Genomic DNA, 21,686 nt, shown 5'->3' with positions numbered 1-21,686 from the left:
GCTCCTCACCTGGTTGCCGCCAACCCTAACCCTAACCCACATGCTTGACACCATCTGAACCAAATAAGTTTATCTTGGTCTCATCAGACCACAGGACATGGTTCAACCTCTGCAGCAATGCTGGCAGCACTCATACGTCTATTTTCCAAAGACAACCTCTGGATATGACGCTGAGCATGTGCACTCCACATCTGAGGTCCACCATGGCGAGGCCTGTTCTGAATGGAACCTGTCCTGTTAAAACGCTGTATGGTCTTAGCCAGCTCAGTTTCAGGGTGTTGGCAATCTTCTTATAGCCTAGGCCATCTTTATGTAGAGCAACAATTCTTTGCCATGAGGTGCCATGTTGAACTTCCAGTGACGAGTATGAGAGTGAGAGAGTGACAACACCAAATTTAACAGTCCTGCTCCTCATTCACAACTGAGACCTTGTAAAACTAACGAGTCACATGCCACCGGGGAGGGAAAATGGCTTATTGGGCCCAATTTGGAAATTTTCACTTAGGGGGTGTACTCACTTTTGTTGCCTGCGTTTTAGACATTAATGGCTGTGTGTTGAGTTATTTTGAGGGGACAGTAAATTTACACTGTTATACAAGCTGTACACTCACTACTTTACATTGTAGCAAAGTCTAATTTCTTCAATGTTGTCCCATGAAATGATATAATACAATATTTACAGAAATGTGAGGGGTGTACTCACTTTTGTGAGATACTGTACGTAAAAAGAACTGTCTGTTGTTGTGGGGAAGGGATAAATGTTATGAGTGATAACCAGTGTGATGCATTCTTCTGATCGACAACCGTTGTTCTTAAAAGTTTATTTCCATATTTTGTCCTCATTCACACAGAAAATTATACACACAATACTTCCACAATACATAAGTTCTTCACTAACCAACCTTTTTCATTTTCTCTGCATCCTCCTGCTTAGAAGGAACTGAACTGTGACACAAAGTCAAACATTTATCAAGCTAAATGTAGGTGCAAGACAGCGGGGTTGAGTAGTATGCGTGAATTTTTCTGATGAGCGTAAGACCATGTATAGAACAGACACATTGTGACAGTACAAAAAACAAGAACTTTCAAAAGAGAAATCCACACATCAGCTCTAGTGTCTCAGATAATGTGGACTGGTTACCAGTAAACAGAATCGCTGTTGCTTACTTAATGTTTCCAACAGATTAGAACAGTTGCTAACTTGTATTCTAGTATTTGATTTGCATGAAGGGTGGCTTCCTTCAACAGTTTTTTGTATCACTTTTTTGTATCATTAATACCAAAGCAGCTCCACCACCAGTCCATAACTTAGGACAAAAGAATATGATGACGCACTGTAGGCACAGCAGGCTTTTCATACTTACATTATATACACGTTCTTAAACCTTCTATTTGACTTTGGATAATAAAGACTTACCTAGGTTTACCCTAGATAATAAAGACAAAAGCATAAACACCTTTTCTTCAGGCTGAGTGAACCACACAATCTATAGAAGAATAAAAAAACGTTTTAAAGATATTAACTGTCAGAGCACGATGTTAACCCCAAATGATTATGAAATAGTAATTATAATATGAAGCAGAGAGGATGCTCAGTACTGTCAAACCTGCACCAAAAAATGTCTCTGTCCTTCTTGGAGTGACAAACTGACTGGAACAGAACAGTGGCAGTTCACCTTAGCTCCTCAGAGCTGCCAATCTCGACTGCATCGCTTCAATGTCCTCGTCCGGCTCTTCGTCTGAAGCTGCAGTGGCTCCAGGCGGCTCCATATCAGGAAGGGCGTCTGTGACTTTGCTCGGCGCTTTGCCAAGGGCACCTAAATAAGCAAACAGAACAGTTTAACAGAACTTTTGGTTTTAGTCAGTTGTGGTAAAGACCTAAAGACACAAAAACCATCCAACAAATCAGGGACAGGCAGATGTATAACTAAATATAACAATTTGCTTTACCTGCTGTGATTTCAAAAAGGATCTTGTCAACCTCTGCCTCTGCTGCTTCCTCCATGTCCTCTCCATCTTCCATGCTCTCAAATGTGTCCTCCAGCATTTCCTCAATAATGCCCGCCTGAAATATTGATATACATTATGTCCTAATGTATCACCTTTTTCTAGAATAAATAATCTTGGATGGTAACCTGTGTTAAGCACAATGTTGCACTTTTTTTGCATTAGACTGACTCTTAAGAAAATGTGTTTATATGGACACTAGTGCTGACCTTCATCATTTCCTTCGATAGGTCCCTCATGGTGGCCTGGATCTCTGGGATTTTGACGAGGTTCTGCATGGCTTTCATCACCTCTGTGCTCTTCTGCAGCGACCCAGCTACACGTACTACAGCTAGAAAGACACAAACACATTCTCTTTCACTGACAGTCCTAAATAAAAAAAAATAAAGCTCTATTATTAAAACAAATTGTTTAGAGTTAGGTTAGCAAAGAACTAAACATGTTCTATTTTTCATTCCTCGCTTGTTCTGACCCTTCGCCTTTACTGAAAAACTCACCAAGTTGATTGTTCATGCTGAGAACAACGGAGTTCATTTGAGCTTTGGAAGCGTGAAGTTTTGAGATAGCTCGCTTTGACTGAATCATCTCCTTTGCAAGAATCACACACACATCCTTCTGGCCCTTTTTGGCTGCATCTTTTATGGATCTTTTCACTTTCTCTTGTTCTCTTTGAATATCTGAAACAAAGTCACATGCATTTAAAAATAAAACAGGAAAACTAATACAGCAACAATTATGGAATTGGCTCTTGCGTTGATAAAATCAAACAAATCTTTGCATCTTAAAGAGGCATTGTCTTTTGTGTGAAATTTACTTATACGAGAAATCAGTACTTATAAGTCATAGTTTTAAATAAAGATAAAAACTAACCATGAAACTTCATTTACATAAATGACAATGTAAAACTTATCATCGATCAATCAAACTTTATTTATATAGCACCTTTCAGACAAATTAAATTGCAGTTCAAAGTGCTTAACAAGAGTACAGAAAAGTTATTGACGAAAAGCAGTTCATAAAATCATTGATAAAATCATTGAGAGACCAATACACACCAATAAGAATTAAAAATAAAACACATGTATAAAAATAAAATACAATAAAATACGACACATAAAAGCAACATGATATTAAAATAAATACATAAGAAAATAAGGAAAATATTTAAAATTGTAGTAGGATAAAAATAGAATTAGCACCTATTCAGTTTAAGAGATCTTACCTCGAATTTGTCTGTCAATCATTCTCATTTCCTTCTTGATCTTTTTAGACCACTCGCTGATCTGAAAAGATTCATGAGGCTTTTATTACAAACTGCAATGCTGTCATTTGACTTAAAAATTACAGTCCGACAGTAAAGCGGCACAATGTCGCCTGTAAAAATCACAAAAATTATATTTATTACCTTTTTACAACTAACGCTGATCTGGGGAAAGCCAGCGACGCAAACACAATCAGGGTTTGTTTACACTGACAGCTGACTAGTGTTATCTTCTGTGCTAACAAACTAGCTCGTAGTAAACAGAACAAGACAGAGTGGTCTTGAAAGAGCAGAATATATAAACATAGAGCTTTCATTTAACTGGACTTACGTCAGCCTTTAGGTGAACAACAAGTAGCAACAGATTAACCAACTAACGCCTGGCTGAGTTGAAAGCTAGCATTAGCCACGTTAGCTGAAGTCGCGTTCATGTTATTCCTCTTTACGGATAAAAAGCCGCAAAGACATCCTTTAATTGTTACAGTCAGTACTCACTAGCTCTTTTGGGGGTTTATCCGGTGTTCTGCCGAAAAGACCCATTGTATCTGCCGAGTTAAATAACACGCTAACCTATCTGACTACAACTGGCTGGCTAGCTGAGCGAGTACTAGCAGCCACTTCCTGTTTGATCACGCCCAGGGCCTTCGGGCTGAGTTCCAACATGAAGGAACGTTCAGTCCATCTGGTCCTCATCAAGGAAACAACAACAACAAGTGTTGAAGTCAAATCGAAATCGAACCAGCCGCAAGACTAATAAAATGAGGAGTTTATTATTATTATTATTATTATTATTATTATTGTTATCATCAAATGTTAAGGATTTCACATCAGAGATAATGAATTTAAAACCAGCCAAACCATTTTTTTTCACTTACCAATGTTCAATTTCGTTTTAATTTACATACTTTATTCATCCCTGATGGACACTGTGGTTTACACTTTGTTAGTGAGACATGCTTCTCACACACATAGGCCTGAAATACCCAGATGCACATCTAGGCTACAGGACCTGTGGACATGCATTAAAGGAGAGATGTCAGAGTGGGGCTGCTACATACACAGTGAGCACACCAGAGCTGTTCTGTGCCTTGCTCAGGTGCACCTCGGCAGTACTCGGGAGGTGCTCTGCAGCCACCAGACCTACTAGCATATGGGTCTTGATCCGGCGACCCTCTGATTCCCAAACCAAGTCTAAAGACTGATACTGCTGCCCCAATTTTTAAAATGCCTATAAAGATAAAAGTTACGATTTCCCCTTATTAGGCTATACATGCATTATTTTTTATGAATTTCTTTTGACTGCTTGAAATAAGATCAAACTGATTGAAATAAAGAACATTTTTAAGTATTTTTCTTTAGATTCCAGTTTATCAAATTACATTGAATTAATTTTAATACGTGTGTGTATTTTATATATGCAATTACAGCTTCAGAGAATCCGACATCAACAGAAAAAAAGGAAAGAAAAGAAAATGATACATATCAAATATGTAGGCTACATAAATGTGTGGAAATATACAGGGATGCTGGTCACCAGTCCAGAATAATTACATTATTATGTATTTCATTTTTACTTGATTTATTTATTGTAACAAGAATTGCCTAGATACATTTTTTAATTATAGATGTTAAGTCATATGCGTTCATATCATAGACTGTGCATATTGGTTCATGTGAGCAGATCACACCTGACCCCCATGTGACTTTTTCCCCCCCCTTTTTTGAGGCTCAAAGGCGGTTCTTGCTTTCAAGCTGTTCTCCAATCCTTCCTGGCCCCAGATACTAATCAGATATTTGTAAAGCTGATTTCTTAAGATACGTAATTTGCGTGCAAACATCTTTAAGTGCGTAAGACTGGAATGGAGAAACTTAACCTGACAGGCTTTATTTAGGGCAAATGTGTCTGTTGAAGCCATAGACTGTAAATATATTTATCTATTTTTTTCAAGAGGTATGAAAAACAGTCATAAGACAAATCATTCCATAAAACAGACAGTAAATATTAGTACTGCTGTCCCACTCGTGACGTCTTTAACAGTCCCCCTTTCTATGGGTTTCTAGATTGTTCTGTTATCGATTGGTTATCGTACCAATCAGGTTAGGACAATGGGTGTGACGTAGCCAGTCAGAGACGTCAGGGGGCGGGCTTTAGAGCATCCGACGCTCAGAGGCGCTTGGGTGATGCTACGGCTGCCTTGGAGTGGGTGAATCCGCGCTGGACACCATTGCTCCGTGGGATTACTCTGAATGAGTTTGCTATAAACAGCTTGACTTACATAACAGCTCGTAATTCAGTGAGTGCTTCCTCAGCTTGCCGTCTTATTTGTTTCCAGAACAGAGGATTCGCTTTCTTACATTTTATTACGGACCATTGTATATATATATTTTTTTTCTTCTCAGAGGTGCTGTGCGGTCGCTGCGTAGGGCAACTTAGAAGAGGTGACTTTAAGAGCACTCATCATGTCAGTGGTAGGCATTGATGTGGGTTTCCAGAATTGCTACATCGCAGTTGCCAGGAGCGGCGGCATTGAAACCATCACCAATGACTACAGTGACAGATGCACACCGTAAGTAGAAATTTTGACGAGCATCATCCCCGTGAGATGTGGTCAGGCTGCGAGTTTGTTACGCAATGTTTGCAACTGGAGGCGCACTGGCTGAGCTGTGATGGTGTAGACACATCAGTAATGCTGCTGCTGCTGCAGGTTGTGATGAGGCCTGTTACTATTGCTTTATTCAGCGTCACAGCGGGGTAACGTAGGTCAAAATGTCTCATACGAAATGATTGTTCTTATAAACAGACAGCTGACATGCCTCCTGATGACCACCACAGGGCTGCGCAGTGCGCCTTTAACTTGCCTGAGATAAGACATTTAAGAAGACAAGATGGTATTTCCATTTTATAAAAAATAAAAATAAAAAAAATTGTGTGATATTATGCTGTATCTTTTAAAGGAAAATATGTAGATTTTGTCATCACATGGCCATTGTTGTCTTTCATTGTCGGCCGAAACAATCATACTTACAGTACAGGCCAGGTCAGGAGGATTGTAAGGGAATTAAATCCCATTTCCACCATGTATCATTATATTTTTTAGGATATTAAATTACTTATATCTCAATGTTAAGAATTTAACATCAAGCTCTTTTGTGGCACAGGTATATAAAGTAGGTACATCTGCTGCAGCATCCTGCATAAAAGGGAAGTGCTCACGGGAAAGTGAAGAGCATTGCACCTTTAGTGACTGTTTGAGGCAAGGTGAAACTAAGGAGAGATTTATCACTGTGAAATTCATCCCAAAACCCTGTGTGCCAAGAAGCACTGATATTGGGTAGTTAACACAATGAAAGTCTGTGTAATGAGGAGTGTGGGAGATGGAGTTTTTTAAAGAAAAGAAAAAAAAAAGGACATATTTTGATGAAGGTAAACTGTTCCATCTCCCTGCCCTAGTTTGTGCTTCTTTCTCAGACTCCCTTGTGAAATTTCCTTAATCGAAATCTGCCTCCGTGCCCTGGACGTTTGATTCTGTCTGCAGCAGTCAGACAATTACAGTTCTGCTTGTCTGGAAGGATTATTTCTGTTGTAGCCTTCCTAATGTGCTGATGTATTTGTCTTCCAACTAGGGCTTGTGTGTCTTTGGCCTCCAAAAGCCGCATGATTGGAAATGCAGCCAAAAGTCAAGTAAGAGTATACCAAATTGACTTATTTTTGTTATAAGGGCAATATTAAAAAATTCATTTACATGTATAAAAAAGTTTTGTCATGCAATCTTATTTTAGGTCATTACCAACTGCAAAAATACAATTCATGGCTTCAAAAAGTTCCACGGAAGAGCGTTTGATGACCCATTTGTCCAAGCGGAAAAACCCAAACTGCCTTACAGCTTACATAAACTGGCGAATGGAAACACAGGAGTTAAGGTGAAGCACTGTACAAACGTCCAGAACTATCTGTGTTCTCCCCTTTGTCTCTGTCACTGACCATTTTTGCTTGCATTGCACACTTTTGTTATTTTAAGTCAGCCATGTCATTGTTTTTTTTTTCCTGTTTTTGTTCCATACAACCTTTTTCATTTCATGCTCAATATGCAATACATGACATCTTAGCAAGAGATCTCCTCACTGTATCCTGTTTACAGGTGCGTTATTTGGACGAAGACAAAGTGTTCACAGTGGAGCAAATCGCAGGGATGCTGCTCAACAAGCTGAAGGAAACAGCAGAGAGCGCACTGAAGAAGCCTGTGGTGGACTGTGTCATATCTGTGAGTGACAATAAAAAAAAAATCACGGAGGACCATTTAAATAATGTAGAAAGAGGTTAAATGAAACATAATAATTTGTGCTTTCTTTTACAGGTCCCAGGTTTTTTCACTGATGCTGAAAGACGGTCTGTGTTAGATGCAACTCTAATCGCAGGGCTCAACTGTTTACGGCTAATTAATGACACAACTGCAGGTCAGATTTCCTAAGAAAAATACAAATGCTTTTTTGTTTGACACTAACCTTGGGTAAGGGGCTGAAAATGTGGTAAAATGTGATTTTACCCTTTACTTTTATAAGTAGATTAAATAACATATATCTTGTATATGTCTGACTGTAGATGTCTTTCTTCTAAACAGTGGCTTTGGCCTACGGGATCTACAAACAGGACCTCCCCACTCCAGAAGAGAGGCCAAGAAATGTGGTATTTGTGGACATCGGACATTCATCGTTCCAGGTCTCCATCACTGCCTTCAACAAAGGCAAACTCAAGGTTAGCCTTTTTAACCTTTTTACATCGCCACCCACAGCTACACCCTGTGCCTTTGAACCCAAAAGGCTCAATGTCAAATCTGCTCTGTCAGGTCTTGGCCACTGCGTTTGATCCATACCTCGGTGGGCGCAATTTTGATGAAGCGTTGGTCGATTACTTCTGTGAGGAGTTTAAGGTGAAGTACAAGCTCAACGTGAGGGAGAACCCGAGGGCTCTGCTGCGGCTGCACCAGGAGTGCGAGAAACTGAAGAAGCTGATGAGCGCCAACTCCTCTGACCTGCCTCTGAACATAGAGTGCTTCATGAATGACATTGATGTTACAAGCAGGATGAACAGGTACATGTTCTTTTTTCTCATTCATCACTCCTGATTAAAGAGGAAATCCAGCATTATTTACATTTTTCTCCCAATTTTGTAACCCACAGGGGCCAGTTTGAAGACATGTGCTCTCAATACCTGATGAGAATAGAGACGCCGCTGAAAACAGCTCTTGAACAATCAAGTACTTCCCTAAAATCTGGTTAAATTTATGAATGCATATTGTTTGAATGCTACATATTGGAAGAATACACTCGGTTCTGTGTGTGTTTGTCCCGTTCAGAGCTGAGCCGGGATGATATTTATGCAGTGGAGATAGTTGGAGGAGCCACGAGAAGCCCGGCCATCAAAGAGAGAATCTGGAAGTTTTTCGGTAAAGACATCAGTACCACGCTTAACGCAGATGAAGCTGTCGCTAGAGGCTGTGCACTCCAGGTCTCTCTCCTATCTTTAACATTGTTTCAATGTACTTGAAATATTGTGAGGTTGTTCATAGATAAAAACAGACGGTAATTATATACTGTATTTTTTTTGTTTTGGGTTGCAGTGTGCTATTCTGTCTCCAGCCTTTAAGGTGCGTGAATTCTCCATCACTGATGTGGTTCCCTTTCCTATTACTCTTCGCTGGAAAACACCATCAGAGGATGGATTGGGGTGAGGACATCTTAGCTATCTAAATTTGCCAAATGAGACACTAACACTTGATACAACAAGGGAATTACTCCTCTGTAGTCACAAGTGGTCAATCAAGCTAGGTAAGCTAGCTTTAAGATACAGCATTTACTGACTTTACCTTCCTTTTCTCCCTCACGGTATCTTTGTTGCAGAGAGTGTGAGGTGTTCAGTAAGAATCATGCTGCTCCGTTTTCCAAAGTGATCACCTTTCACAAGAAGGAACCCTTTGACCTTGAAGCCTTCTACAACAGCCCTCAAGATCTGCCCTACCCAGACCACAGGATAGGTAATTATACTTACCTTCAATCTGAAAGTCAGACATGCACTCCAAGAATGCAGGATGCAAAACTAAGCAGGAGATCTGTCCTTTGCCAGCTGCAAAAGTCTAGAAGAAGAAGTGATTGATGCACAAAGTAGATTTTTGGGTCACGCATTTGCAGCCGAGTCCCCACAGGGATCTGGATCCCAAGATGGGATTGTGGACTGAGAGAGGAACATGTTGGAATAACTGTTTCCGAATAATCTGTTTGCAGGATGTTTCTCTGTACAGAACGTTGTTCCCCAGCCAGATGGAGACAGCTCTAAAGTGAAGGTCAAAGTGCGAGTGAACGTCCACGGTATCTTCAGCGTGTCCAGTGCCTCCCTGATTGAGAAGCAGAAAGGAGAGGGGGAGGACATGCAAATTGACTCGGAGCCAATGGTGCAAAATGAAGGCAGGCCAGAGGACCAGGTGAGAGGATTGTTTTTTTGTTTTTTTTTGCCACAGTTGCGTTTGTGTTAGCAGTGAAAGTATGTAAATGTCCTCTGGTGAACTCTTTCAACAACTGGGTTTACATGAAACTCAATACAGTCATGATCCCAGGATGATAAATAACGATAATATAGTTGGGCAGCTGTGTTTTTATGATCATGTTTCATAAAATGTTTGTACATGAGAGAAAACAAACACATTTAATCAAGAAGCACTTGAAGGAAGTTCCCCTTAAGAGGCAGAATATCACAACTATGTGACATGTACATATGAAACTCTGACTATTCTTATGTAATGGTCTCATGGATGTTGGAACTAAAATACTGCTTTATTAATAACATGGTTTAAAAGTGTCTATTTCCAGTGAAAGAATGAAGCCCATTGATTAGTTATTGATCATAGAGTTTCTCTGCCACATCATTGTATTGAATCATCCTCGGACTGAATCACTTGCACACTGGTGCAGGATTTCTTTTAGGAGTGGAGTAAAATAAATCTGGTTGAAAAGACATTCACGTTCCTCGAATGTACTGATAACAGTATATATTGTTCTTGTCGTTTATTAGACCAAAATGCAGGTGGACCAGGAAGGCCAAAGCCAGGGGGACCAGCAGAGCGAGGACAACAGTTCCAGCAGTAAGGTCAGTTGGACAAGAAATGTTAGGCAAGGATCTTAATACTTTTAATTCAGAGGGAATTAATTAATGCAGTGGCATCAGTTGACATTATCCATAACATGAATATTAATTGATCTTGAAAAAGATTTGAATTACCCTAAAAGAAGATTGTTTTGTGAACTGCCCCGTCTGTTGTAACGGTGACATTACAAAAGAAGTCGCATTAAAACTACAGCAGAAAAAATGGAACAGTGATTTCATGTCTCTAAATCCAGGAAGAGCTATCTGGGGAGAAGCAGGACCCAGCAGCGGGGGGAAGCAAACCCAAAGTCAAGGCGAAGAGTATTGATCTGCCCATCGTAGCCAACAACATTCGACAGCTCGAGAGCGATGTCCTAAACAACTTTGTCGAGTATGAGGTTGGTACTTCTTCTGGCCTTTAGAAAAGCTGAGTCATTGTCTGTTTGAAATGCTGATTACCTGAGCAAGATTGTGGCTTGCACTTCTAGTCACTTTATTCTGACATTTCCAAAACAATGAACGACCCATGAAGGAGCCCCTGATTGTTCAATGCTTACTTATCAGCAACATCTGCCACAGCATGATTAAAGGGTTATGTTGTATTAATTCAAATTGTCCATTCTTATGTGATTCTGTCATAACTTATCAACTGTTTTTGTTGGCTCTCCTTGTTTGTGACGTCTTTTGGATATGTTTTCCCATTACAGTGTCAGATGGTCATCCAGGACAAACTGGTTAAAGAGCTGAATGATGCTAAAAATGCTGTGGAGGAGTATGTATACGACCTACGGGACAAACTCTGTGGGATCTATGAAAAGTATATCACTGAGGAAGTGAGTGCCGCTCTCTTACATACCTGTGCTACTATTGCAAGGCTGCTATAAATGTGAGAAGCAAATGATCGACACTAACTACAACCATTACTAACAGGACAGTAACCGGCTGACACTGATGCTAGAGGACACAGAGAACTGGCTGTATGAGGAGGGAGAGGACCAACCCAAACCAGTCTATGAGGAGAAACTTCAAGCACTAAAGGTTTGATCTGATTTAAAAACTAACTTGGCTGTACTTGTGCCTAACCCTCACTGATCAACATCAATTCTGCTGATTTCCAGAGGTTTGGTCAGCCCATTCAGGACCGGCACAGAGAGCATGAGGACAGGCCGAGAGCTTTTGAAGAGTTGGGAAAGAAACTGCAGCTCTACATGAAGTTTGTGGATTGTTTTAAACAAAAGGTACATCATTTTGATCTCGAGATGGGATGTCTTATCGTCTTTTTTGTGCCAAAAAATAAAAGTATGGAAACATGCAGATTAAACATTGTGTTTTTTGTTTTTTAAGTACAATTTAGGGGTTTTGTAGAGTTCTTCATAAGCATGTCTATGTCTGTCTATGAACGCTGGTAGTCATCAGGGTACGACAAAGTGCCAGTTATGTGAAAAGGAAAAGCTATTTGAGATTTCTCTACCTGTGTGATTTAACACACTTACGTAACTATTACTACTGTAAACGTCTGTGTCATGTTTGAGTAATTTCCTTGTCACAAACTACTCCCTAGGATGAACGATACCAGCATTTGACTGCAGAGGAAACGAGCACTGTGGAAAAATGTGTGAGTGAAAACATGGGCTGGATGAACAGCAAGATGAACGCGCAGAGCAAACTTGGTATAACTCAGGACCCCATTGTTAAAGTAGCAGACATCATTTCCAAAATACAGGTATGTAGATGACTTACTTCCACTTGTATCATTCTTCTGAATGCCTCTACCAACATACTGTCCACTTCTTACTCACCAGGAACTAGAGGATGTGTGTAATCGAGTGATCAACAGGCCAAAGCCGACAGTGGAGGAGGCCCCTGAGGCGAACGACCAAAACAGTGGTGCTCATAACGGCCCGACAGCGAAGCAGGGAGCAGAAGGGAAGGGAGACGTGAAGGGAAGCCAGCAGACAAAGCCTGGAACGAAAGAGATGGAGGTGGACTGAGATCACTGTGCACTACAACCATCACCGTGTTTACCACAAGCTACCATTTAGACAGTAGAAACATAAATACCTGGAACCATCATTCCTCGACATCACCTCAAGTCACTTTGGTGGATTTGTTTTCTGTGCTGCTTTCCCTTCTTGATTGGACTTAACCTTATGAGGATTCTGTTTTCACCCTTTCCTCCTTGTGTGTGAAAAAGGTGTGCTTTACTCTCTCAAAGGTTTGACATCCTCAATAAAGAAAGAATGATGCAATGGATTCAACTTTGCTTCTAATATATAAAACCTTTTTCTCTGTACCAAACAGGAAGGTTTCTTGGTGATTGCATTCCATGTGTCTTTTATACTCAAGTAAAACTTGTCACTCATAGGCGTCTTGACCGTGCTAAACAATCACTACAGCAGAACTTTTAGTTTGTATGCAATGATTGAAATTATATATAATATAAGTATATATATATTTGTATTTAGCTAAATATGATGTTCATGTTAAGAGACTGTATATATATTTAAGTAAAATAAAAGCAGCCAGCATATATTATAAATGTACATAGAGAGAATATTCCTAGTACAATGGTAATGCTTGATAGACCAAATCTCTCCAGTAAGTGATTGGTCACCTACTTCCTTTATTCTGTTTTCTCGCATTTTTCCATTCTTTAGTCATTGGATTAAAGATGGCAAAAATAAATACACTTGTCTGTAAGACAAAAATGAATGAAGTCTGAAATGGTTATTTTTTACAGCTGAAACAAAAAGAAATTTACTCTAATCAAGAGAATTTGTGTCCATTGAAAATCCTTGAATGAGATTGCTAAAAAAAAAAGGAGGCAAATACTGACGTGGATCTTCTCCTACAATCATTTAAATACTGGGCCCTGATTTCCAATACTGATGATCTTAAAGCATCACTTGTGACAAGAGGATCTGAAGGTTTTCTGATTGCACACAAATGTACTCTTATGTGAACTCATAATAAATAAAGAAAGCCAGCTTTTTATTGAAAAAAATACTTTTTTTAGCTGGTTTTATTTAAATAAGTCAACTGCAAATTGTAAAGTAAATTGGTTCATGAATTAATCAGTAAATTGAAGAAATATTTATGTTAACCTTTTTGAAACGTGGTCATTTTTGGAAGACTGTTGTTCAAACAAAAAAAGGGATTTAAACATGTCACCTTACATTATTTACCATTTCTTCACATATTCAATAAGCCAGATGAATCAATAATGTGACATTTATCATCTAAGACAACAATGAAAATAAAAAGCTGCAGCACTAGAATAAATAATGTATGTTATGTAATGTATCAATTAGTTTATAATTTTAAACACATTTTTTTAGTGATGATATTTAACTGTTTGCCTGATTACACTTGTATGATTTTATGTTTTTAAATTTTATTTTATAAATTGTTTATTAGACTTTTGGATTTCTAAAACTAGACCTGCAAACAGAGGCCTTAATAGATCATGTAAATCAATACAGTACAAACTTAAACTTAACAAATATATAGTTTAATGGACAGGTTCAGACCCTTAAGATGCTCAAATGTTTGTAAACCATACTGACTGTAAGGTGTAAACCCCACTGTGTGACTCATTCTTATGGAGGACTAAGAATAGAATACAAGAAGAAGAATAAATATATGTGTTTTTACATAGAATGAACATTTTAAATAATTATTTAAATATTTATCTAATTACTTATGTATTTCATAAATTATTTATTTATTTATATATTACCAATTTTAAATAATTAATAACACATTTAAAGAATTATTTAATAACACATGCATTTAATTAATTAAATAATTATATATTTATTTATATATTTGTTGATTTATTTCCAATATTAAATAATTGATAACACATTTAATGATTTAATTAATTACATATTTATATATTTCGTTTTGGCACTTTTAGTCCTCCATACTTTCTAGGGGCGTGGAAAACCCTGATTGTTGTCATGTGACGTAGGGTGTGACGTGTGCACGGGACTAACGGGCGGATATTTTCAAAATGGAAGAAATGGCAAAGTTTTGGAGGGCAACACGAGAACAACATCTATTTGCCCTTTAAAAGGCTCAATTAACGAATATCGATGGGCTCAATCGATCGATTTATTTTTTAAACTCACCTTCATGCATCTGCGAGACGCAAAGCGGGCACGATGAGTGTTTCTATCGGCGATAAGATTGAGGTGAGTTAACTTTTGAGGCGCTAACGCCCACAAGCCAGCTAACTTCAAACTAACCCGAGAAAGATCTAAAGTGGGAGATAAATATTTAGTTGGCTGATTAACCATTTGATGAACAGTGTTTGCCGTGACAAAACAATGTTGTAATTGCCGATAAAGCATCAGTCCTTCGATTAATTTAACAACAATAACGTGTTTACCAAGTAAACGCCACAACATGATTCATGCAACTTTAGCTTTTTTCTCGTCACTTCTTGTTCGCTAAATATGTGTTTTAAGTATTCATACTGGAAGTTTCCAACATTGTTATTGTTATTGATATTGTCTGTGTTATCAGCTGCACGGCTGAGTAACCTCACCCTGCGTCTCCCGGGACAAACTGTGTTGTTTCTCCTCTCCGCGTCGCTTCATTCAACAAACGCTGCTTGGAAACGGCGTCTGGTGTTGCTCGTTAGCGGGAAGAGAGCCGGGATGATTGAAGGTTTTTGGTTGGGCCATATGACGGCGTCAGGTGTTAGTGGCAGGTTTGACAGTTAACGTTTTGTTGTGGGAGGATTTCTCCCGTGATCTCGTTAGATTGCTGGACTGTCTTTGTTTTTTTTACTGGACATCCAGCATGTCGCAGCTTGGACGGACGGTGTTTGATCCCCTTATTCACTATTTCCCTCAAAACCCTTCTGCTGACACCCAAGCCAGCAGAGATGAAGAAAATTTTTTATATTATACTCAGGAGCTCAGGATCGAGGTATCAAGCTTTTGAAGATATGTGTGTGTGGTGATTATTTAAAAAAAATCTAGGCTAGTTAGATTTCTCTGCAAAGAACAATCTGTTTTGGGGTCAAAGTTAATTTTTTTTACTTTCCTCCCTGTAGGATTTCAAGGTCCTCACCCTCCTTGGCAAAGGCTCCTTTGCATGTGTTTACCGTGCAAAATCAGTGAACACTGGTCTGGAGGTTGCTATCAAAACGGTAAGACTTCCTCCATCACTTTCTCACGTCCAAGTCAGTAATATCAGGACATTGTGGAACGCTTTACCTGCACTGTAAACATTTTAACGACCAAGCTGTCGCCTAGGACTGACGGTTGAAGTTTAAGCGGTGGATTATTATACCTTAATTGTCTCCCGAGGGCTTCCTAGAGTCCCTCGACTACCCACAAATGAGGTCTGGGGTCTCTCTGAGGGAGACAGATTGACTATTTGCCATGAGACCAAAACAGCTTTGCAACAGCGCTGTGCCACACTGCATGTTGATTGTGTGACAGGTGTGTAATTACCTCTTTTGTTCCCGTTTGCAGATTGACAAAAAAGCAATGCACAAAGCTGGTATGGTCCAGCGTGTGACAAACGAGGTTGAGATTCAGTGCCGATTGAAACATCCTTCAATACTTGAGGTAATATATTCTTTAAAAATGTAATAAGTCTTTACTGCGAAGTCTGTTTCGGTACTCTTTACATGTAAACAGGCTTCAAACTATACAGGCTAATGTGTTGAATGTGAACCATTTGTGTTTGAGGCTGTGAATATCAGCTCTGTTGTATTGTTCTGGTTGTGTAATGAGGTAAACCGACTCCTACCTCCTGTAATGTTCAGATTCTGGTATGAACTTTTAGCAGTCACTCTGCGACACTTCTTTGGACCACAGCATTACAACAGGGTTAGACTTTGATCAAGTGAAATGCATTACAGATTTTGCACTGATATTTTTGAATGTCTTTTCACATTTCCATCTCAATAAATGTTGTCATATTTCATGTCTTTATTAGCTGTACAACTACTTTGAGGACAGCAACTATGTTTACCTGGTGTTGGAGATGTGCCACAACGGAGAGATGAGTCGGTACCTTAAAGAGAGAAAGATGCCTTTCTCTGAGGATGAAGGTCAGGCAGAGCTTTTTTTTTTGTACCGTAAAGAATACAAAAAGACTGTTGTTGTTGTTTACTGTTTTGTGAATACCAATTTTGGGAGCTGCATGAGTGTTTAAAATTGTGTTGTTGTTGTTGTTTTTTCACAGCAAGACATTTTATGCATCAAATAGTGAAAGGAATGCTGTATCTTCACACCCATGGCATCCTGCATCGAGATCTGACCTTGTCCAACCTTTTGCTTACGAGCAACATGAACATAAAGATCGCAGACTTTGGCCTTGCCACTCAGCTCAAACTCCCGACTGAAAAGCACTTCACCATGTGCGGGACGCCCAACTACATCTCCCCAGAGGTGGCCACTCGCAGCGCCCACGGCCTGGAATCGGACGTGTGGTCACTCGGGTGCATGTTCTACGCCTTCCTGATGGGTCGACCCCCTTTTGACACAGACACAGTGAAGCACACCCTGTCTAAAGTGGTTCTTGGGGAATATGACATGCCCAGCCATGTTTCTCTGGAGGCTCAGGATCTGATCCATCAGCTGCTGCAGAAAGACCCTGCACATCGACCCAGCCTCTCTGCGGTGCTGGACCACCCGTTTATGACCCACAGCCTGCTGGTCAGGGCAAAGGAGCTGGGCCACGGGGACGAAGGATCCATGGACAGTGGCATTGCCACCATCTCCACAGCTTGCACCTCCTCCACCTCAGCCAGCAGCAACAGCAGGCTCCAGAGGAGAACCAGGAACGTGATTGGATCTACTCTGCCTAACCGCATGGCACCCATTTCTAGTCTTCCACGGCAACCAATTGGGGACTGTTTTGAGGAAGGGGACCAGTGGCAGCAGCATCCGGCGGACAGATTTCACAGAGACGGCAGGGGCAGAGGAGGTCATGGTGGGGGGACAGGACAACCTCATTCACGCTACCTTAGGAGAGCTCACTCCTCAGACCGCTCCAGTTCTTCTGCTTCTGGCCACATGTTGAGTTACACTGAGCTGGGGAGATGCCACTCAGAGGAGATGCTGAGTAGTTCAGCAGGACCAGTATTCCTCATGTCCTCTGCTCAGCACCCATTATCCGAGCGAGGGAGGCTCCCATCTCCTCCTGTCAAACAGTCAGCAAAGTAAGAAGTCTCTCTTTTTGACATCTTCTGTTCATTTTGAAAATGGAATTTGACTAACAGAGTGCACTTCCTGTTTCAGTTCAGGGTATTCGTTATCCATGCAGGCTGTACATCCACCAAGCCTTCAATTTCAAAATCTGGAGGGCGTTACAAATTGGCTTAATAATGACGGTAATTTATTTTGTATTTTTTTAAAACCTTTTTTTATGCGATAAATTTCAGAAGTTGTATCTCCTTTGTCCCTATATAATGTATTTATGTGCATTAGTTGGCGACTGCTTTTGAATTTTGTTATCCTGTGCTATGATCAGATTTATCCTTAGATTTAGAGTACGCTTCAGTCACCCTCATATCAACCAGAATGAAGACTGTTTACAAAATGATTTTAAAAAAAGGCCTTTAAACCACATCAACACAGTTTAAAACCACCTTGCTTTAGCAACTCTTACAATTGTCTTTTCTGCCTCAGGCTCTGGGCACAGGCCCGCAGACAGCAGCACCCACAGCAGCAGCGGCAGCTTCCACAGCAGCAAAGGACCTGTAGGTGTTCACAACTCTTGGTCAGACAAGCCCACGGGCCGAGGTGCAAACCCTCAGCACAACCAACATCACATGCATCACAACCTCCCTTCCAACTGTGACTCGTACCGAGAAAATGTACCCGGAGCAGAGTTCCAGCCTCCTCACGGCAGAGAGTCAAAGCTCTCCTCGGCCAAGCCAAGCGTGGATAAAGTGACGAAAACGCTGAAAGACATTGTCCTGCCTCTGTGTGCAGCCAGACTCAAGCCTATCAGACAGAAGACAAAGAATGCTGTTGTAAGTAATTGAAAATGACAGAGAGGCAGATTATGTAAGATAATTCTTCCTGCTCCTTTTCATGCCAGATTTCAGATTTAGGTTTTTATTTAATTGTTGTGTTTGCTCGATGAATTCAAAAAAGAATTTCATCAGTGCTGTTTTTTTTTTTTTTTTTTTTTTTACACTGCTTTTATTGAAGCCTAATTTATTTTGCTTGTATGTTTACAGGTTAGCATTCTGGACACTGGTGAAGTCTGTATGGAATTATTAAAATGCCAGAGTGGTCAGGAACGGGTCAAAGAAGTCCTTCGGATTTCCTGTGATGGTTCAATGGTGAGCTCCATGTGTTTATACGTGCACCAGTTATGATGGGTTTCAGTTTGGTTGGTAAGCAGACTAAAATACTGAATATAAATATAATTGCTTAAATATAACCAGCAAAGAGATGATAGGCTATTCCTTAATAGTTATTTTTAGTCTCAGTCACTGCCACCAGGCTGGTCAAAGAAGAAGCAGATTACAGCTTTCAGACCTGAAGTACCTTTGTTTATATTTTCAGTACACAGATTCACAGTGGGAAGATGCATTAGACAGAGAAAACGGTAGCAGGATGGGATATTTCTATTCTTTTACATGTAAGCTTATTATTATCTTTCAAAGGTGACAATATACCAGCCTAACAGTGGAAAGGGGTTTCCGGTCTTGGATTGTCCACCTGCTCCTCCAGAGGATATTCTCATTTGTAGCTACGAGGATCTTCCAGGTAACCTGATGGGTCCGACACACTCACTATCATATCAGTGCTCACGTCGGATTATAAAAAAGTGTGTTGATTCAGTTATTTTTTCCGTAGAAAAATACTGGAAGAAGTACCAATACGCCTCTAAGTTTGTGCAGCTGGTGAAATCCAAGACTCCAAAAGTGACACTTTACACCAAACATGGAAAGGTCATGCTGATGGAGAACTGTCCCAACGCAGACCTGGAGGTTTGCTTCTACGATGGTGAGTCAAACATACCGCTACATGTTTAAGCTGCAGAGGAAGAAGCAGCACTGACCTTTTTTATTCTGTCTGAGGTCTTGTATCGTGTTAGGCTTCATGAACACTCTTGTTGCGCAGGAGCAAAGACCCACAAGACATCGGAGCTGTTGCGAGTGGTGGAGAAGGGCGGGAAGTCGTACACAGTGAAGGGAGAGGTCGGGCTGAGCGGCCTGAGTCCAGAGAGCCGGCTGTACGTGGAGCTGTCTGACCAAGGACACAGCATGTGTCTGTCTCTGGAGGCCGCCATCGCTGCAGAGGAGCAGCGCAGCACCAAGAACGTCCCTTTTTTCCCGATAACAATTGGCAGGTGAGAGGAACAACTGTTATTTTTGTTTATTCTTTGTTTCTGTTATTGTCCTCGCATTGTGTATAATATATTGTTTTTATATCTCACCTCTCAAAGGAGACCTGTCCACTCTGACTCCCCGTGCTCATTATCCCTGCCGACACACCCGCCAACTGCTGATACAGCTTCACCTCCTCAACCTCCACAAATCACTCCTTCAGTGAGTTCACAGCCCTACAAAAGTTAGAATATAGACAAGACAGCGCAGAGGCTTTTACATCTACACTATGCTCTGCTATGTCTATAATCTTATGACCTTTCCTTCCAGATGATCTCTTATGATGGCTCGGATTTTACCACAGCCAGCTTGAGTAAGAAAAGCTCCCCGGTGCGGCAGGAACTGGCTAAGAACACAGGAAAAGTGATCAAGTCGATATTTGTGCCCAATGTCGGGTGGGCATCACAGGTAGGCGGGTGTTCAATGAATCTCATATCCTATAATGACAAAGCAGAAGTTTTAATCATTGTTTCAAAGGCTCAGAGAGAGAAATTGACCCTAAAACTACATAAAATATTACCCAAACCTAAAGCCAAGAAGCATGAAATCTTTGAGGGATCTTTCATTCTGATTTAGATTTTAAGGATGATGTCACTTTTGAGGCCCACATCACAAAGACAACATTTTATCATCTGAAAAAACATTGCCAAAGTAAGGCCATTTCCTGTCTCTGAGCCAATCAGACCGCAGGCTTGTATAACTAACAAGACTACTCAACGCTCTCCTTTCTGGTCTCCCTAACTAAAACTATAAATCAGCTACAGTTAATACACAATTCTACTGCACGAGTGCTGACAAGATCACGAGGAGAGCACACATCTCTCCTACTTTAAAGTCTTTGCCTCTTAGTTATCGTATTGATTTTAAAATGAGTTTACTTTATAAAGCACTACATGGTCTTGTACCAGATTACCTCTCAGAGATGATTTTAGTTTATGAACCAGGACGGCCCCTCAGATTTTTTATTTTCTACCTTTTTGTTATTCACTTTTCCCCCTCCCTTGTAAAGCACTCAAGAGCTGCAATTGAATTTGTCTGAAATGTGCTTTATAAGTATTGTTTGTGGATATTAGCAGAGGAGCTGTCTTTCTGATTATAATCCCAGTTTGTGTGTGTGTGTGTGTGTTTGTGTGTGTAGCTGACGAGTGGAGAGGTGTGGGTGCAGTTCAATGACGGCTCTCAGCTGGTGGTTCAGGCGGGAGTGTCCTGCATCACTTACACATCTCCAGAGGGGAGGATCACCAGGTAAAGACACATGTTGGAATCATATGGACTATCGTCAATATCAGCTGGGGGACAACTGTTTTTAAGTCATGATTCATATCTTTATAAAGAGCAAACTAATGAATTCCATGATGCTCTTGCAAGTGACTCTGAAGGATACCAAACAGTAAGTGCAGCGGTTAATCTCAATGGAATTGTTTTCTTCACAGGTATAAGGAGAATGAAAAGTTGCCAGAACATGTCAAGGAGAAGCTGCACTGTCTGTCCACAATACTCGGACTGTTGGCCAACCCGACAGCACATCAACTACAACCTCATCAACACACTTAATAGATTAAAAAACAACTCGTAGCATTAGAAGTCTTTATAACATGTTTTGTCCGGTGCTCTTGTAAATACATATGTGTTGTGTGTTTTTTTTTTTTTACATGTACAGAAGACTAAGATTATGAAAAGATATATTTTTATGTAAAAAAAAAAAAAAAAACCAAAAACAATTTGTAAAGAGTCTGGCCTTGTTGGAAACATTTGTGTCGTGTGTGTCATTGTAAGTGAGTCTACACTTCCATGAAATGTGTGAAACTGAGACAATAAACATCTGGAGGCCGGATGGAGGAATTCTGCACTTTGTTTTGCAGTGAATCTATTCATGAAAGTATTTTTGTAGAAAGAATTAAAGTATTAAGAGT

At 40.2% G+C, this 21,686-nt stretch overlaps 3 protein-coding genes across 6 annotated transcripts; 2 read left to right on the top strand and 1 right to left on the bottom strand.

The window, feature by feature from the left end:
* Positions 1-806: 806 nt before the first annotated feature.
* chmp3 (charged multivesicular body protein 3) lies at positions 807-3,921 on the bottom strand. 3 transcript variants are annotated; one of them, XM_020625816.3, is made up of 6 exons: positions 3,764-3,921; positions 3,230-3,290; positions 2,505-2,684; positions 2,217-2,338; positions 1,951-2,065; positions 807-1,817 (listed from the first exon to the last, which is right to left on the bottom strand). In XM_020625816.3, the coding sequence occupies exons 1-6, from the start codon at positions 3,806-3,808 to the stop codon at positions 1,678-1,680; spliced, it is 663 nt and encodes a 220-aa protein (XP_020481472.1). In that variant the 5' UTR covers positions 3,809-3,921; the 3' UTR covers positions 807-1,677. The 3 variants fall into 3 exon arrangements, with proteins under 3 accessions (XP_020481472.1, XP_065822578.1, XP_020481473.1); XM_065966506.1 differs by lacking the exon at positions 3,764-3,921 and adding an exon at positions 3,600-3,744; XM_020625817.3 differs by lacking the exon at positions 3,764-3,921 and adding an exon at positions 3,413-3,565.
* Positions 3,922-5,408: 1,487 nt separating this feature from the next.
* hspa4l (heat shock protein 4 like) lies at positions 5,409-13,115 on the top strand. 2 transcript variants are annotated; one of them, XM_020645204.3, is made up of 20 exons: positions 5,409-5,562; positions 5,671-5,835; positions 6,893-6,950; positions 7,049-7,189; positions 7,408-7,530; positions 7,624-7,723; positions 7,888-8,021; positions 8,113-8,357; positions 8,447-8,523; positions 8,623-8,774; positions 8,887-8,993; positions 9,167-9,300; positions 9,548-9,744; positions 10,332-10,406; positions 10,658-10,801; positions 11,111-11,236; positions 11,334-11,441; positions 11,522-11,641; positions 11,965-12,126; positions 12,206-13,115. In XM_020645204.3, exons 2-20 carry the CDS (start codon positions 5,729-5,731, stop codon positions 12,392-12,394), a joined length of 2,499 nt encoding a protein of 832 aa, XP_020500860.2. In that variant the 5' UTR covers positions 5,409-5,562; positions 5,671-5,728; the 3' UTR covers positions 12,395-13,115. The 2 variants fall into 2 exon arrangements, with proteins under 2 accessions (XP_020500860.2, XP_065822577.1); XM_065966505.1 differs by having other exon boundaries at positions 5,470-5,835.
* A 1,265-nt stretch (positions 13,116-14,380) lies between these two features.
* plk4 (polo-like kinase 4 (Drosophila)) lies at positions 14,381-21,620 on the top strand. The gene is made up of 15 exons (XM_020645214.3): positions 14,381-14,599; positions 15,469-15,564; positions 15,893-15,988; positions 16,362-16,476; positions 16,611-17,589; positions 17,669-17,760; positions 18,059-18,405; positions 18,616-18,720; positions 19,048-19,150; positions 19,241-19,390; positions 19,508-19,736; positions 19,833-19,935; positions 20,044-20,181; positions 20,912-21,018; positions 21,207-21,620. Exons 1-15 carry the CDS (start codon positions 14,570-14,572, stop codon positions 21,325-21,327), a joined length of 2,811 nt encoding a protein of 936 aa, XP_020500870.1. The 5' UTR covers positions 14,381-14,569; the 3' UTR covers positions 21,328-21,620.
* The last annotated feature ends 66 nt before the right edge of the window (positions 21,621-21,686 follow it).

Source organism: Labrus bergylta, chromosome 18, assembly GCF_963930695.1.
Source record: "Labrus bergylta chromosome 18, fLabBer1.1, whole genome shotgun sequence".
NCBI classification, from domain to species: domain Eukaryota; kingdom Metazoa; phylum Chordata; class Actinopteri; order Labriformes; family Labridae; genus Labrus; species Labrus bergylta.
This window is presented reverse-complemented; position numbering and strand designations above follow the sequence as displayed.

Bases quoted from the DNA above. Each gene is read 5' to 3' on its own strand.
- plk4 (XM_020645214.3), top strand. From the start codon at position 14,570: ATGAGTGTTTCTATCGGCGATAAGATTGAG. The intron at 17,761-18,058 runs GTAATTTATTTT...TTTCTGCCTCAG, and splicing joins AAATTGGCTTAATAATGACG to GCTCTGGGCACAGGCCCGCA. The intron at 19,391-19,507 runs GTGAGTCAAACA...CTTGTTGCGCAG, and splicing joins GGAGGTTTGCTTCTACGATG to GAGCAAAGACCCACAAGACA.
- hspa4l (XM_020645204.3), top strand. From the start codon at position 5,729: ATGTCAGTGGTAGGCATTGATGTGGGTTTCCAGAATTGCTACATCGCA. The intron at 8,775-8,886 runs GTCTCTCTCCTA...TTTGGGTTGCAG, and splicing joins CTAGAGGCTGTGCACTCCAG to TGTGCTATTCTGTCTCCAGC. The intron at 12,127-12,205 runs GTATGTAGATGA...CTTACTCACCAG, and splicing joins ACATCATTTCCAAAATACAG to GAACTAGAGGATGTGTGTAA.
- chmp3 (XM_020625816.3), bottom strand. From the start codon at position 3,808: ATGGGTCTTTTCGGCAGAACACCGGATAAACCCCCAAAAGAGCTA. The intron at 3,291-3,763 runs GTGAGTACTGAC...GAATCTTTTCAG, and splicing joins ATAAACCCCCAAAAGAGCTA to ATCAGCGAGTGGTCTAAAAA. The intron at 2,066-2,216 runs GTCAGCACTAGT...TCAATATTTCAG, and splicing joins TATCGAAGGAAATGATGAAG to GCGGGCATTATTGAGGAAAT.